The sequence below is a fragment of the Pinus tabuliformis genome, chromosome 6 (genome assembly GCF_031772625.1).
Source record: "Pinus tabuliformis cultivar Carrire ecotype Pingquan chromosome 6, CPIR1, whole genome shotgun sequence".
Lineage (NCBI taxonomy): Eukaryota > Viridiplantae > Streptophyta > Pinopsida > Pinales > Pinaceae > Pinus > Pinus tabuliformis.
Window position 1 is genome coordinate 962,927,012 of NC_142292.1, and position 18,165 is coordinate 962,945,176.

Sequence of the window (18,165 nt, forward strand, 5' to 3'; positions counted from 1 at the left end):
GGGCTCTTATGGAACTCACACCACTTTCCCATGTCCTTTTTTGGCTTCGCGGCGTTGTTCTTTGCTTGCAACTTTGGCGGGTTGTCTTGGGCTGCCTCGCCTTGGCTTTGTCCTTTGTTCTACAATTTGGGGGCACCTTTCCCTTGCTTCGGATTCGCAAATCCAAAGTCTCACTTCTTCTGTTTAAACTTTTGCTCGACCTTGACGACATATCGGTATGCCGTGCCAAGCGAGGAGATGTTCAGGAATTCTATTTCTTCCTGGATGTACTTGTGCAGGCAGCCGTAGTATTTGAGTACCAAATGCTACTCTGAATCTTTGATACCCAACTTTGCGCGAAGGGTATGGAAAATATTGGTAAACTCTGGCACGTCTTGGTCCCTTCCCTGCCGCAACGTGATCCACTTTATGTATTGATCCTCATAGCTTCCGACAGGGTAGTACTGCTCCTTGATGGCATCTCGGAATGAATTCCAAGTGGGTGCGGCTGAAAATAGTGAGCCTGTACTTTCATCCTTCTGCTCGCAATAGGTTTCCCACCAGTCCTTGATGTGGGGGTCTGCTTTGAGAAGAGCGAAAATAATCTTTTCTCGACTGAAAAAATCATGAACAAAAAAATAACACTCTTGCAGATTTAACCAAAGGTTTCCCATCAGTCCTTGACGTGGGGGGCTGCTTTGAGAAGAGCGAAAATAATCTTTTCCCGACTAGAAATATCATGAACAGAAAAATAACCCTCTAGCAAATTTAACCATTTATCGATGACATTTGCTTCTATCTGACCCTTGAATATGGGGATTTCAAAATTAACTTGTACCTTAAACGGTGTGGCGTTTCCAGAGTAGTTGTTGGAAGCCGATGCGTCGCCCCTGGGTAGTCGCTAAAGGATCTAGGCAAAGTTGTCCATCATCGCATTCCTTTGTCACTCGAGGGCTTCTTCGAGCAAAATTTTGATAGGATCCCCTGCCCCCTCGTCTTTCTTTTCATCCACCATGGGAGGCCGTCGGGATTTGCGAGGCTGGACTTGCAAAGGTTCGACCAGTTCAAGCCCTAACTCCTTATATCCTGACCTCGTTGGGGACATGCAAAGAAAAACAAAGAAAAAAAAAGAAGACCGCTCTGATACCACTGATCCAAATTTAAAAAGGAATGCAACAAATTACAGAGATAACCATAAACAGAGAGATGCGGCGGAAATAATACTTCATTTCATTACTGTAAAATACTGAAATATGCTTACAAACAGAAATGGAAATACACCAGCTAGGGCGATGGTAGCTTATCTCTGAAAAGAGATGTGGCGGCTACATGCCTCTGAACTGAACTAAAATGAGGCTCAAGGACCTTTTTATTATTGAACAATAAGAGCAAACCCTAAACAACCAAAACCCTAACTCGAGGAGATGTAACACCAAGAGTTTATGGGCCCCGATGGGGTGAGTTGGACAGCCAACTTCCCGGGGTCGTGACTTGGTCATATTATCTCTGTTTGACGCGCATGATAGCCCATTGGAAAGATCTCTCCGAGGACTACAACGGAAAAACGATTTTAAATAAAAAATCACTGGCAGTAGATTTCCAAAAAAAACGTCATTTAGGGCCTCAAAACAGCTCTGGAAGTTTAGGACTCGAAAAACTGCTAAAAATAGTAAACTGTGCTACAATTAAGGAAACTGAAAAATTGAAAGAAGCAATGGTGGGGGTCCAAGTGGAATTGGCGGGTGGCCACAAATATCCACCTAGATCATTTGATTTAAAAAATTAAATAAAATAAAAATTGAAGAACCTACAAGTGCACATTCCTCATTTTCGAGCTTGACCCTTGACAATGCGCATTTCTCCATTTCTTCGTTGTGTCTTGGGCATCCCTCACTACTGTAGTCTACATGTACATTGCAAACCCTCTGACATCTACTAGAGCCTCACTGCTACCTATAAACCTCCACTCGGGCCTCACCGAGTTGCCACTTCCTGTAAAACTCCACTTGGACCTCCCTCACGAGTCACCACTGCCTATAAGCTCAAGCCCAAACGTGCTATACTAAGACTGCTTTGTATTTGTACCATATGTTCAAATTCTGATCATGTTTTAGAATTTCTGAATTTACTTTATGGATTAAGTATTTGACATTATGTACATATAGATCCTTTAAGTTGAAGAATGTGTTTTACTTCATTTTTCCAATTCGTTGCTATAGACGATAGTTTAAAATTCCTACTCACGTGTTTATTAATGCTGATTTCTTCTTTTATATCAATGTTACTTGGGAGCAGGAGCGGGAGCAGGGAGCGGGAGCGACCATTTTCAGAAGCTCCCGGTTTGGGAGCGAATCCGGGAGCGATTTTTTAAAAATATATATATTTTTTATATTTTTTGATTTTTGATACATATATGTCAACAAAAACATGTAGAATGATGAATTAGAAATAAAAAACATAAAAAAACATAGATTGATCATTGAACCATATCACATCAATCATCTAGAAATTATAATCGTCATCAACCATGTCCACAAGTTAGTAAAAAACATATTACAACTGCAACATATTGAGTCTTATAAATCATGATTCATCAAATTCAATCTTAAAGTTTCAACTTCAAGCTTTCAAATTGAAAATTCAATAACATTTATCATCATTGATCACCAAAGTTGTACTTGTAAGCTAAGTTTAACCATTACAAGAACTAGAAGTAATATCGAAGATATTTCTAAGTCCTAACTTCTAACTGTTAACATGATATGAAATGTTAAAAATTTATAAAATGAAACATGAATAATGAGATGAAATGAAACAACTTTAGTCTTTCACAAAGCATCATATTCATAATTCACAATCATTACCAATGAGTTATAATTGCCAAGGCCCAACTTCAAACTTCAAATTTTCATTGTCACAGTGATATAATGTTTACAAAAAATATCATTGTGATATGAAAGAGTCAAGAGTCAAGAGTCAAGGACTCAAAACTCAACAGTTATGAAAACTAAAGTCTAATAGAAACTAAAAAAGACAAGTAAACTGTAAATCTACATGTGGCCCTTGCCACGAGAGTCTCCAGGAGTATAAGCAGGTCGTGGTGGTCTTTTAGGAGTCTCCCGCACAGACCAACAACCAGAACTAGAACCTCCACGCGAGGGTGTAGATGGAGGTGGCGACAGCAAAGGAACAAGACTCGGACCTCGAGCACTGCTACTGGATGGTGGAGGTGGAGGTGGAGGTGGCATGGCTGCTGCAGCTACTTCTTTTTCATCCCTTACAAGTTCCTCTTCTAGTTTCTTCAATATGTACAATGCCATCCTCCAAATTGTCATCCTCTGGGTGATTGTCCCAAATTTTATATGTGGGATCCTCATTAGCCCGATCACAGTAATGACTCAACAACCTCAAGTTGTAGTGCACATAAACCAAGCTTTCTGCTCGGTTTTCATAGAGTCTGTTTCTTTTCACATTATGTATATAGCTGTAGGTGCTCCAACACCTCTCTGCAGAAGAAGAATTTATAACCTGTGAAAGAACTTTTTTTGCCAATTTTGGCAAAAGTCCGTGGCCGCCATATGTTTCCCACCATGTGAGAGATTCAAATTTATATTTGTCATCCATTGCATGGAAGTTACCATACAAACCAGTGCCACTGAAGTATCTGCCTATTTCAAGGCGCACAACTGCACATTCCTCCCTGTCAGGTACCAACTTTTCTAATGCTTCCAAATATCCTTTAGTTACCTCTGGATCTAAATGGGGTTTGGTCCTAACCCCACCCCCTGCTGCAAGTTGGCCCAACCAAGATGTAGAGTAGTATTTTGGCGTAAGGATATACGCCAAGCAATGTAGTGGAAGGTTAAGCCTATTCCACCGTTCACACACACAATCATGAATCATTTTGTACAAGTTGGGATCTCTATTATGAACAATGTTTTTTATTTCCCCCAACATGGTATCCATTTGCTCATACACCTCGCCAATCACTGGTTTGTCTGTATCTGCAAACCGAATCATGTGATAAATTGGCTTGGTGAAATCCAATACCTGCCTCACACTTATCCAAAACTGCCCATCAAGAGCGGCCTCCTCCACCATTTCAAAACCTGCCATGTCAGCTACATTTGTAGCCCTTTCCTTTAACACCTGCCAATGTGGACTTGATACCATGCTAGCTAATGCCTCTCTTACCTTCAGAAGGCGCCTGAAGGTGAGGTAATAGCTACCAAATCTAGTCTTCGCAATCTTCAGCAACTCCAATCTTGAGTGACTGCGGAAAAGGCCATGGGTATTGCTATGATTTGTAATAAATTTTGTCATTTGTTTGCCTTTCTTGTACAAATTACCAATCCATTGGTATTGTTCATTTTTGTTTTTGACAATATCATGCAACAGAAGGTTCAATGTGTGAACCAAACATCCAGACCAAAATATGTTGGGGTATTTATCCTCAATAATTGCTCCCGTTGCCTTACAATTAGGAGCATTATCAGTGATGACTTGGATGACATTGTATGGGCCAATACGCTCAATTGTTTCAAGTAATGCTTCTGCAATGTTGATGGCGGTCTTGAACTTGTCTGAGTAATCATGTGCAGCTAGAAAGATGGGACCACTAACAGACACAGCAAGAACACTTATCAATGGCTTGCCTTTTACATTTGTCCATCCATCAGATACAATGGACACCCCATGGTCAGTCCAAGAACTTGTCATTTTATTCAAAGAATGTGATATTTTTTCTTTTTCATGATCAAGGCCAACGGTTCTTGCCTTGTCATACCCAGGGCTCTTGTATCCTTTAGGGGCATCATTTATGGCAGAAACCATTTCGTGCCAATAAGGTGAGCGAAGAACATTGAATGGTATCCCACATGCATAGAGAAACCTGTAAACTTTTGAATCCACATCATTCCTACACCCCTCATCAAGGAAATCTGATATGGTTCTACGCCTTAAAGATGATGACCCTGTGCCTCCATGTCCATATCCACTGCCTTGGGAGGATGCTGAAGGAGTTCTTTGTGATTGTGAGCTTGATTCAAAGAAACCCCTTGATTTTTTTGTTCTGTATTGGGCTTCCTCCTCTTCCCTTATGTATTTGGCTCTCTCCGCTGCTGACACCATTGTACAAGTTTTGATTCCTATTTGTTTCTCTCCATCCCATGGCCTTTTCCCGCAGAGGTGTCTTCTAGCACGGGTGTAGGAACTTGTGTAATCAGTGTTGCAATGGGGGCAATGAAATTTAGTGGTTCCACCCCCTCTCCCTGTTTCAGCCCTGTTAACATATTTCCACAATGAAGTTTGGTCTTGTTTAGTTTTTTGAGGGTCATGTTCACCCTCCTCCAGCTCCTCCTCACCGGGGTTTTCACCCATTTGACTTTCTCCGACTTCTTCATCCCCCTTTTCAGTTTGAGGCTGGCCCCTCCGTTTCCTACTCTCCAGCACCATAATAACCATAAAAGGGACCAGGAAGAGGAAAATGCCAAGAAATATAGCCAGGTCCATGGTGTTTGATGTTTGTGGGGTTTTGATTCTTGAATCTGCAAATTAATTTAATTTATTGGAATTAATTAATTTAATTTAAATACATGATTTTAAAACTCAATAACCTAATTTAAATTAACTAAATTACTACCTAACCAGCTAAACTAACTAAATTACTAAGTTACTTACCTCTGCAGGCTTGCTCCTCGCTCCTTGGCACTTGCTCCTCGCTCCTCAGCACTTGCTCCTCGCTCCTTTGCTCTTGCTCCAGCTCCAAACTCAAGCTCAATATAGTAACAATGAATATTTTTTTGGCCCATTGGCCTTTTAAAATCAAAAAAAAAAAATTAAAATTTAATTTTTTTTGGATCCGCGGAATTTTTTTCCGCCAACCCGCTCCCAGCCCCGCGCGAATCGCTCCCGGAGCGATTTTTAATGCGCGAGCGATCGCTCCCGGGCGTTAAAAATCGCTCCGGAGCGCCGGAGCGATCGCTCCCTAATTCGATTTCGAACAGACCAGGGAGCGCAAATTTTTTTGAGGGAGCGCGCTCCCAAGCCGCTCCCGCCCGGAGCGCGATTCGGGAGCGGGTTCGGGGGGGGGCGCTCCCCTGCAACATAGTTTTATATTATATTTCATTCTGAAGTTCTTATGTTTATACATTTATTTGAAAAATGTATATAGTTGAACCTTGTCAAAAAATTCAAACCTGAATCAAATTTAACCATTGCCAAACCCAAACTCAAACCTGAACCGGAACCATGTGACTTAGCACAGGAACATAAAGTAAAAGTATGCAGTCAGTTTGATTGTCTATTAGTATTCACAGATGGCACAACTGAATAAATGTGTTGCAAGTTGTATAGGCAAATATCAAATCTTGGCCAGGCAAACAAAGGTTTGACCAAGGATGTAACACACAAACGAACCTACCAATGCCACCACTACAAAGCATGTGAAGTGGAGGAAAATATAGAAAGCTCTTACAATTTACAGATAGGTAAAACATCAAGTTTATTTGAGATGGGAACCGGCATCCATGCAAATTGTTAATTGTGAAACCATTTCCAAAGGGATATGAGGACTTTCAAGTTTCAATTTCATATGAAACGACATTAAAATAAATCGGTTTCAGGTAAAAGCAAGACAAAAGAGAATGTAACACAAACAGACCTATTAACACTGCCAACTAGAAAGCATATGAAGTGGATAAGAATATTAAAACTCTCACAACATGCAGATAGGTCAAACATCCAGATTACTCACCATCCCTTCCCTATGTGATGAGATAGCCAGCATTCTACACACCAACCACCCATAGGATATACGCTCCCTTTGCATTGCTTCGGTCATTCAGTCAAGCATGATGGGCCTTAATAATATAAGGGGCAAATCTCCCGAGGAATTCCCTAGGCTCCATTCAGAACAGAAAGACCAAGCCTTGCCTAACCTTCCTGTAAACAGAGAGCCCTGCCTATTTCTTTGCTTAATTGATGGACGCCTTCCCAAGGCCAACTCCCAAGTATATATGGGAGATTGATCAGGAAGGATAATATCTGTTAGATAAAGAAAGACTGATCGGGACTTAACAGGTTGAAACTCCTCATCACTAAGTCAGGTGCCAGATGGCAGAAGGTCCCTCTTCACTCCAAAGGTGTCCCGGCCAGCTTGGACATATATACAAGTCAAGGGCATGTGTTCACGGCAAAAAATTCCCAATTGCTTTAGATTCTATCATTTAGGATTGGAACTGACAACCATGCAAACAGCAAATTGTGAAACCGTTCCAAACGGATATGAGACAAAATCTACGAACATTGAAAAACTCTAGACTTTAAAATGTCCGCAAAGACTTTCAATTTCACATGAAACAATATTGAAGTAAACTGGTTTCAAATAGAAGGAATAAAAAAAGGGAATGTATGATTGAAGAAGTAATGCTTCTTGAACAAAAAACAATGAATACTTGTAAGAATGACTATAGTAAAATTTGCCTCGTGGTTCTGTCAAAGGTAGTGTAGGTTTATTTGTAACTTCAATCAAATTGACCTAGCGTGGCAGGGAATGGGATTGGGATACCAGACCTTGTACACTGAATACACCTGGTCATGACAGTCTTGACGAGAGGACCGAGATTCTTATCCACCACGGATCTTTTTGTTTCGACGAAACGCCCGCGATCCGATCCGAAAGCCATGGACTGATCCTGCAGATCGCACTCCCCTCCTTGGTCACAGATTGGACAATCCAGCGGATGATTCATCAACAGAAACTCCATCACCCCTTCCCTTGCCTTTTTCGCCATCGGAGTATCAGTCTTTATCTTCATGCCTGACATTTAAACCCCAAAATCAGCATCCTTCAAATTCATATCCTCCGGCAGCATTTAACAGCTTGGGAATTGGAGGGAACCAAAGGGAAAAGGGTGAAAACAATAAATTACCAGGAAGCGCAGGCATGGCGCAAGATGCCACGGGCTTGGGACTCTTCTCGACCTCGACGAGGCACATACGGCAATTTCCGGCGATAGAGAGGCGGGAATGATAGCAGAAGCGAGGGATATCGACCCCCGCTAACTCGCAGGCTTGGAGCACCGTCATGCCCTTCGGAATCTTGACTGGGTGACCATCCACGGTCACTTCGAAAGCCTCCTCCGGCTTGGGGATCTCCACCCTCGCTCCTGCCACCGGCGTTCTTTTCTCTGCGCTCGCTTCCGTTTCCCTCGCTGGAGACGAAGATATTGCCCGCATCCACACCCCGCCGTTGGGTCCCAACGCCTCTCGCTGCTGCTGCTGCACGGCCCATAACCGCCCCGCTAGCGATTTTGATCTCTTTGCCGCCTGAAATGCGAGCATTCCAATTCCCATTTTGGCCCTTTCTCCCCCGTCCCTTCCTGCCCTCTGCAACACGGTAAATTAAATAAGTCTCACAGCGTGCAATTAAGTGCACTATAAAGGCCTGTTTTCCATGGAATTACCTGCAGCGTAGCCCAGTGGCCTGAGATATACTGAGTTACAACTCGCCACTTGATTATCCTCGATAGAAGAACCTACCAATGGTCAAGGGCCATCAACGGCACTCGAGCACTCCAACATCTAATGTGCGGCTCTGTGTCAATGTGAAGGGTCCCTAAACATTTAATGTGTGGTTCTGTGTCAATGTTAAGGGTTCCTAATGTTTATGGTAAGTTTGTTGGAGCACGTACTCCCGAACTATCACTCTTCCACCTGTTCTAGCGTTTACCGTGAACTTTTTTTTCAGCGGCGGTGCGGGAATAGTTATTATTATAAGAAATTGTTTGATAAAGTTCTTCCCTTGATTCTAATTGTCTATTGGTATAAAATGTAAAAGAGTTATATTAATCCTTCTATAATGAGTAAACTCATTTTTGTTTAAATATTACTTTGTTTTATTAGTTGATTTGATTGGATGTTCGATTAATAGCCATTAGAATGGTAATATTTGCGGGGAGGAATTAAATAATTATGTAAAATTAAGAGCACTATCTTCTTCTTCTTTTTTAATGCTATTATATTTATGATGATTAAATTTTCTTGTTTTTAATTAAAATATATAAAGGTTTATATACCTAGTCTTTTGTTTTATAATATTTTCAATTTTTATAATTAAATGTTTTATAATATTTATTTTTTGGTTTTATAATATTTTGGATTTTTATAATTAAACATTTAAAGTTGTATTAATAATAATAATAATATTTTTGTTAAAAAAAAATTATAATAATAATAATGAATATTTTTTTTTATATTTTCAGTAATTTAGCTTTTGATTTCTTATCTCTTTATTTTGAATGGTATTAGATTTATATTTAATAAACAAAATTGGTTATAAAGCAAATAAATAAATAAAACTAATTATTATATGTTTGTATATATTTGTTTGTTTTTTTGTTTAGGTACTAATTTTTATTGTATCTTTATGTCATTAAAATGCAATATGGACAACCATGATGGTATTTATTACATTAAAGCGGTCAAACCTATCGCTGAAACCATAAGTTTTGTTTTATATATTCGCAAAAGGTTAGATAAGAAACATGGTTTCCATCCTTGTTTTATTGATGAGCATATTCATGTGTTGAATGTAATGAAATCAGATGTGGAAACCTTGTATCATTTGCACCAAATAGAAGCTCGAAGGAAAATAAGAAGGGATTGTTTGGAAAGCATTAAGAATCATGAGCATTATCTTATTAATTTAAATTGATATTGCTTTTGTCACCGTTCTGGGAGTGTTTTGGAAGAGTCTCACATGAAATAATTGTGTTATGGCTGAGTATTTCATTTTCATTTTTATTGTACAATTTGTAGATGTTAAAAGATGCAAAATAAATCTCTAAACAATAAATGTCAATAAAATAATTTTTTTTGGGTTTAAATGTCAAGAAATTCGATTTCCTTGCCATTGTTGTTGTCATGTGTTAAACGTCAGAAAATCGATTTCCTTGTCATTGTTGTTGTCTTGTGTTGATTTTTTCATAGTGTTTAATATTGTTCCATTGTATTGAATATTTTTTTCGTGCGTTTGTGAAACATTCAACTTTTTTGTTAGTATTGTTGAATGCATTTTGGTTTATAATATGTGAGGTTTTTATTTATTTGTGCTTCAGTTTGTATACGTGGTTTTATAATATCTCTCCCATGGGTTAGTATTTTTTCCTTTTGTTGATAATTCTTTGGCGCTAATGTGGTAACTGCTTTGCTTTAATTTTAGTTGGGTTGATCAATGTAATTGCTTCGCTTTATTCACTTAGGTTTATAATCCCTTCAGTTTTTAGTATGATTCCTTGGGTTTATTATTTCTTTTAGATTATAATATTTATTCAAGGCTTTATATACCTTGGTTTTATAATATTAATTCATTGGGTTTAATATTATTCCCTTGGGTTTACAATACGCACGGGTTGTAGATTTAATCACTTGGGTTTAAAATAATAATATTTATTATTAATAGTAGTAATATCTTTACTGGATATTTACTAACCCAATGGATTGATATTGTAAAGCCAAGGGGTTTTTATCAACCCCTTGGGTTTATAATTCCTTGGGTTTTTAGTATTAAAATGCCAAAGGATTATAAACCAATTTTTGTTATTGTGAGAAGGATTGTCTCTTTGTACAACCTAACATTCTCAACCATGGTCAACCATGGTTCAATGTCGCATAATGACAAAGATTATCTCAATAGCAAAATCAACCATGGTCAACCATTGTTTGATGTCGCATTGTGACAAAGCTTGTCCCAAAGGTAGTCAACCATAGCCGAGCTTTGCATTGTAAAAAGGCTTTTGTAGTCCAAAATCTACCGTGGTGAACTCTGGTCAAACATGTTTATTTAAGGGTTTTAATATTTATGTCTTGGGTTTATAATATTTATCCATTGGGTTTAGTATTATTCGCTTGGGTTTATAATCCCTTGGGTTTTTGGTTTTGATCCCTTGGGTTTATTATTTCTTTGGGTTTATAATATTTATCCAAGGGTTTATATAGCTTGGTTTTATAATATTAATTCCTTGGGTTTACAAAACGTATGGGTTGTAGAATTAATCACTTGGGTTAATAATATTTATTAATAATGATAGTAGTAATCTTTACTAGCTATTTCGTAGCCGAAGGGATTGATATTGTAAACCAACGGGGTTATTTTTAACCCTGTGGTATTATAAAGCCAACATTTGTTATTCTATGAAGGATTGTGCAAATATTTAAGGGTTTACATGTTCATTTAAGGGTTTATAATATTTATCTTGGGGTTTATATACCTTGGGTTTATAATCTTTGTCCCTTGGGTTTATTATTATTCGCTTGGGTTTATAATGTTATAAACCCCTTGTCCCTTGGGTTTATAATGCTAGACATTCACAAACCCCTTTGGTTTATATTTCCCTTCGTATTATAATTCGTTGGGTTTTTAGTATTAAAACCCCAAGGAATTATAAACTCAAGGGAATAATGTTAAACCCTACTAAAACCCTATATCAACGACATTGATAAATTTATTGTGTTTTTGGTAGTGCATTAATGTACCTTGTCATTGTTGTTGTCATGTGTAAACATTACTATACATTAATGTCTTTTAATTAATATACATTTGTGTGCATAATAGTAATGTATATGTACTTAAGTACATTAATATACACATTAGTGTATATATAGTTAAGTACATTGATATACATTGTATGTAGTTAAGTTCATATAAAATATATGGACAATATTGTATATTGATGTGTAGTTATATATGTGGTTGATATACGCCTATCGGCGTTTATCAACCACATTTATTGATGCGACTGTGCTAGTGTTAATATTTGTGGGGAGGAATTTACAACTATTTGGTAAATTTTACATTATATGTAAAAGATGAACAAAGATGTCACAATGTGTTTTTAAATTATATATTGGAAGATGTCAAAGATTTGAGTGTTTTTCAACGATCTTGCTCTTCAGTTTGTGTACAAAGAAATAAATATGGGTGTTGATGGTTTATCCAAAACTGATAATCGGATGTAGCATGATACCTTAACGATAGCAAAATATAGGAATGGGGACATTTTGGAATATTATCACCCTCCTTTTCATGAAGTAATCATGGAAGCAAAAGATGCTCTTGTCTGAGGTCTTTCTTAACTCTGATCAAAGCTAATACTCTTGATCATATTATATATATATATGTATATATATATATATATATATATTATATATATATATATATATATCCAGTAAGCCCCAAGGGTTAGCTCAGTTGGTCAAAATCAGTGCCTCGCCATCGGGAGGTGTTGATGCCTCGAAAATCGCTGCAACAACATAGGGGAAACCACCCAGTCCGGACCTTAGTACAGCTCCTTTTCCGTTTGGAATAGTGGCTCCGACTGGGGATAATGGGACCAGTTTCCCAAAATTATAGGTAAACGGGATGGATGAATGACTTATGGAATATGCTAGCGATAAGCGAATAATTAAAACTATCAGCAAAGTATAGTAACTATAATCTATCCCGGGGACTTATTGATTTCTAAAGCGTAGCGTTTGATGGTCTGTGCTCTAAGACAGGCATATAGATGACTCCATCTCTAAAACATAGATATTAAATCATTCAAGACTGTTGTGCATAAATAGTTACGCAAAGCGATAACAGCGAAATTACCACACTTTATCATTTATATCATTGTTACATGCATGATTAAAGGAAAAGGCATATCGCAAAACATCCAATAGTGGAATGAGATAGAGATTTGCTGTTACAGCACATACATGTATTCAACAATAGCAAGAATAATTACACAACAATTCATATAAAAGGAATGAATACAGATACAGATAAAAGTACCATATAAGCTGCTTAACACTCCCATATATCAATCGCTATGTCGCAGTTCTTCCTTCGACTCAGAAAACATCCCCAACAAAAGACAGTAGTGCGCAATTGCATAAAGAAACTTCCTTGTCAAATTAAGAACGATTGGTCGAGTTTCATAAAAGAATATAGGCTGAAGCACAGTAGTGCAAACTTCAGTCTTTAAGTCTATTACAAAATTTTACGACCCTTTCCAAAACAATGAAAGGGTCTATAAATACTAAGCTAATCTAAATATCTAATAAACAAAAATCCTACATAATTGGTATCAATAAATATTGATCCTATTTCCTGGAGCGATCTGGCAATTGGCAGCAATGATTCATGAGGTGGGCTCTTTGCCTTTAAACCTGAGCTGACTTATCGCTAGCATTGGTTCTACTTCAGGCGGTTTGTTGAGGCGCGAACTGAGCTGAGCAGCGTATGTGGCATCTTGAATATCGGGAATTATACACCCGAGTGCATCAATTAAACACTTGAGTGCAGACCTTTGTGTGTGTGGCTTGATCAGAAAGAGCCAATATGCATCAAAGGTCAAAGTGTTAACCCCAGCGATTAATCTCCCCTTCTCCTCTAAGTCAGGATAACTTGTTTGCTCAATCACATTTGCTGTTGTTATTCTTCCAGGTGTACACTGGGAGATCATGTTTGCCAGGTAGAGGGTGTTATTGATCAGATCAATCATATTGCTGGCAATTAATTTACATCTTGAAGCCGCCCTTTCTGCTTTCATCACTTGAGTGTGCCATTCTGTAAAGAGTATGTCCTTATATGTTTCTTGGATTCTAGGCAAATTCGCTGCTTTTCCCACATCAGAATCTTGCCAGTCAAGATATCCACTTATGATCTCATCGGCCTGGTCTAACTCATTCCTGGCCTTATCTACCTGCTGATTAATGGATGTAGTTAGCTCGCACAATGGTTCTGCCTCAGTGAGTTGATTACACAAGAGTCTAATCTGCGATATTAAAGCACTGTTTATTTGCGATGCCTCTGCTCTGAAATCCTCCACCTTTTGGGTGCCTTTTATGACTTCGAGCCGTGATGATAATTGAGCTATTTGCTCGTCCTTCGTTTTCATCATCAGCTCATTTGTTGTCCTCAACTGTGCCAATGCCTCTGATAACTCCTTTTGTTTCTGGATCGCGCTTTGGTCGATCCTCTGCCTTTCTTCCTGCAATTGCTGGGTTAATTGATCATTCATTTGTTGTTGTACCAACAACTGCTCCTCTGCTTGCGCTGCCTTCTGTTTTGCCTCGGTCACTTCTGCCTGTAGTGCAAAAATTTCTTGATCTTTAGTCTTCAGTAGAAGACTTACCTCTGATGCCTTATCAATAGTCGCTGCAGAATAGGCACCTGCATACTGTGACAACTTTGTTAGGTCATCGGAGGGGTCCAATTCCTCCTTCCATACTACATTACCCGTGACTGTTTGCTCTGGAAAGATAGAAGGTTGATCAATCCTTCGTCTTTTCCTTGATCGCTTCACAACTGCTCTATGCCTTGGGCTGTAGAAAACATCCAAGGGAGGAATATCTTCCACTTGGAGAACAATTTGATCAGAAGGGTCTTTAGGAATTACCTCAACATCCTGGGAAATGGGTGGGCCGCTGGTTCCACTTAGAACCTGAGGAGAAGTGATGTCCTGCGTATCATTTGTCTTGGAAGTGTCCCCATCTTTTGAACATTCCAATCCACTGATGATGGAATGAAATTGCTGCCATTCTTGAAATAGTTTGGGGTCTATGGTAGTGTCCACATTGACATCGGTGGTTTGTTTCTGCTTCTCGGCTTGGGACTCGCTCCGCTCTTTTTCCTGCTCTTTCCTCTGCTGCTCTTCTTGCTCTCTCCTCTGTTTTTCTTCTTGTTCCCTTTTCTGCCTATCTGCCAGTTCTTTTTCCTGTTTCTCTTCTTGTTCCCTCTTCTGCTGTGCCTCTACCTCTTTCTTCTTTTTCTCTTCTTGTTCCATTTGTGCTCTCTGTTGTTTTTCTGCTTGTTCTTTCCTTTGCCTTTCCACTTGTTCTTTTCTCTGCCTTTCTGCCTGTTGCTTCTTCTGATTTTCCTCCTGTTGCTTCTTCTGATCTTTTGTTATAACAGGAGGCTGGCTTGACTGTTGCCGACCAGGCTCGCTTGAAGACGTCGCTGGGGTTGTTGCCAGTAAATCTAGAGGCAGAGTTTGCAACCTCTGCTCCCTAAGTTTATTGAACTCAGTTACCCCTTCATCATTATATTTTAATCGAGCAAGTTCTCTAGCTTGACCTATTGTTTCGTTTGAAACAAATAGGTCGTCAAACCAATCTTCTTGATGGTCAAATTTTGTTAATTTGGCCTGTTCTAATGCAGTATAGGCGTTTTTGTTTGGATCATATAGCCTATTCGGGATAGTGGCCAGGGTTAAGGACTGAATCTTTGTGGCTTCCTTTTCTGCGTGTTTAAGATCATGCAGAGTATAGACACCAATTCTCAAGGGAAAAGAGGGCCAGCCCCTCTTCTTTTCTTTCTTGAGAGTCTGTGTAGTACTCTCTGCCATAATTTGATAGGAGATTTCTCTTGCTAGCAGTTTATCTGGAATATACAAAGGGAGAACATGCGGATTGGCTTGGCTGCCGAAAACCCTAATGTAGGTAAATCTCTCTTCTCCAAACCAACTCGCTACCGCCGGTAAATCAAAGGAAGCTAGATAGGAGATTCTGGGAATGGGCTTATCAAAAATAGAATAATGAATGGGAACCATAAAGCCATTGCAGATTTGGTACAAATGGTGTTTGTAAGAAGATTTCCACAATTTCTGGTGGTATATATGAATGGGTGAGGGGTCTTGGGCAGTCCACCTCCAACCGAGGACGGGAAACTCAGAATTGAAACATAATGTATCTAAAATATATGCACTGTAATAAAACGGGGGAATTTTTCTTTCAGTAACAACAGAATTTTTTCTAAAATCACGAACAGCTACGGCTAGCTTATCAGAGAGAATAGTAGCCCAATCCATAATTATGTTGTTTACTGCTGCTTCCATTAGAGGAACCATCTCTATGGTAAAGTTAGCGGAGTCATGTAATCCCCATAGCCTACACATCATTATCCCCGCATAGCAATAGGGAGAAGCCAAAGAATCGACTGAGTACTTACCGGAAGACTCGTGCTTGTGTTTGGCTGGATTCTGCCTCCAATCCCGGATGGGTTTGGATTCCACTTCATTATCACTTGCAAATTTCTCCAGGAACGTCTTGTTATACACTTTCTCTGGCTCAGGCAAATGATACATTTGCCTTAGATGCTCTGGCTTGAACGATCCAAAAATCCTCCCATCTCTGGTGCTAAAAGTTCTGTCGAGGATTGGAATTTCCTCAATTGCCCATCGCACGACGTCTGTGTAGGGGAGAATCTGTTCTCTGGCCGCTATCCTGTGAAGGAAAGAATCGGCTAAATCTTTGAGAGTGCAATCAGACTTGCGAGTAGGATCCGCAGTAGCTTCCGTCACTGCCTTTTCTGGTTGTTCGGCTTCAATCAAATTATACGTGCCTTGCCATGTAGCTCTGGTAAGACCCGTGCATGTAGTATCTGATATTAAGCCCTTCTTTTTATCTGTGGCAGCTTGTCCTGCAACTGATGTAGCAGCGGAACCCGCGGTCTTCTTAGATTTCTTTCCCATCATACTCAGGCTTCTGTTGGAAGATGAATTCTGCACAAAGGCAAGAAAAACCGTAACATAGAAATATAATAATGAGGACTTATGGTGGGAAAGATATATCAATTGAAGCGTGCCGAGAGATTAACTCTGAAAAATGGCTGCGGATCCAATCAATGAGAAGATATTACAGATATATTAAATGGCCGTTTAAGGCCTGCTACTCCTTAAATGCTTATTACACCATTATCCGGTTGAATGACTCCCTTAAGCGTGCAATGGATATTTTGGCAGTTGAGCACAGGTGATCGTTAATCGAAGGGGCAAAACTTTAAATATGAATACATCACCTTATCCCTCCATTTAACGGCTTTTTCGAAATCCGCGCTCTATCGATCGGATATCAATAATACTTTAGATCTTCAAGCTATGCCTTTTGAAATTCCGATCGCCGATAGCGATATCGCATCGCTTTAGGAGAATGGGCATTATATAATCATAAGCATAGGATCCTCCCGAACGCCGATTGCGACGTCGCATCGGATTAGCGCGAAGAAATATAACAAGGTGCATTTAGAGTGAATTGCCGATTCCCCGATCGCCGATATCGCATCGCATCGGGGGTAAGACCTGGGCGCCTTATTAATGTGCATGGGATGTTGCCGACTGCCGATTGCGCAATTGCATCGGGTCGGAGCTTATGTTATGTGCGTTTTTAAGATGTGTATGAAGTGTTGCTGATCGCCGACTGCGATATCGCATCGGGGGGTAATCAATGTGCCGCTTACTTATATTTCTTATGTTATTGCGATATGCGATCTTGCGATCGCTTTGTCGCAATGACAAAGATTTGCCTTATTTATTTAAAGGGTTTTTTCAAAAAGGGTTTTATGAAATGAATTCATTTAATTATCGGACCTCTTTTGAACAATAAAAGTATTGATACCAATTAAATTTTGAAGGGACCCATTTCATACGTTAATATTTGTAAATAAAGATGATATGAAATGGGGGGTTGTTGTAGAGCACAACAATTGGCGATTCGCTGGAAGAACCAGTTATCTCTTTCAAAAATAGAAACATTTAAGCTTTTTCAAAAATAGAGTTTCAATTAATGGGGAAATTTCTAATATAACTAGATTTCTATATATTCTGAGAAAAATGAAATTATTTTGTTGATTTCCTCTTTTTTAAGAAAATAAAAACATTCTAAGCTTCAAAATAGGCCTTTATTGGTTTATAATGATAAAATAGAATACCTTTCCAAATCAGCCTTTATAGTAAACTCATCTGTCATAGGTAGAGCCTCTGCTGCCAGCAAACATCTATAGTTTCGACAGGGATACCTTTCAACCATGTGATTGTCCATTGTCCCATCCAATTAAGAGTGTGATTAACAGAATGAATTCAAAATATTTTTTTATATTTTGTACTTCATTTCCTTTTTTCTTCTTTGTCATTGATAAGATAAAAAGCCATTGTCCTGGTTTGGCGGCCAGCTGTTGACAATGCCACTCACTGATAGTAGTCTAACTGAACAAGCTGGCTCGTGATGAGACCCCTTGTCTTGTAATTTCAAGCCATTACCCTGTTTTGGTTTGCAGTATTGGTAATGTCAGATAAACTATTTCTCTATGAACATGGTAAGCAGGCTTGTAATAAGACCTCTTATCTTAAATATCTTATATTTTAG

The 18,165-nt window shown here is 39.0% G+C and overlaps 1 protein-coding gene across 1 annotated transcript in view; it reads right to left on the reverse strand.

Annotated features, from left to right (window-relative positions):
- EMB1467 (NADH-ubiquinone dehydrogenase) overlaps positions 1 to 8,610 on the reverse strand; it is a 49,891-nt gene extending 41,281 nt beyond the window's left edge. The window contains exons 1-3 of the mRNA XM_089423534.1: positions 8,445 to 8,610; positions 7,911 to 8,367; positions 7,552 to 7,798 (exon numbers count right to left, since the gene is read on the reverse strand). Coding sequence (XP_089279660.1) covers positions 7,552 to 7,798; positions 7,911 to 8,334 — 671 coding nt within the window. The 5' untranslated portion in view covers positions 8,335 to 8,367; positions 8,445 to 8,610. The remainder of the gene's footprint in view (positions 1 to 7,551; positions 7,799 to 7,910; positions 8,368 to 8,444) is intronic.
- Positions 8,611 to 18,165: the final 9,555 nt, after the last annotated feature.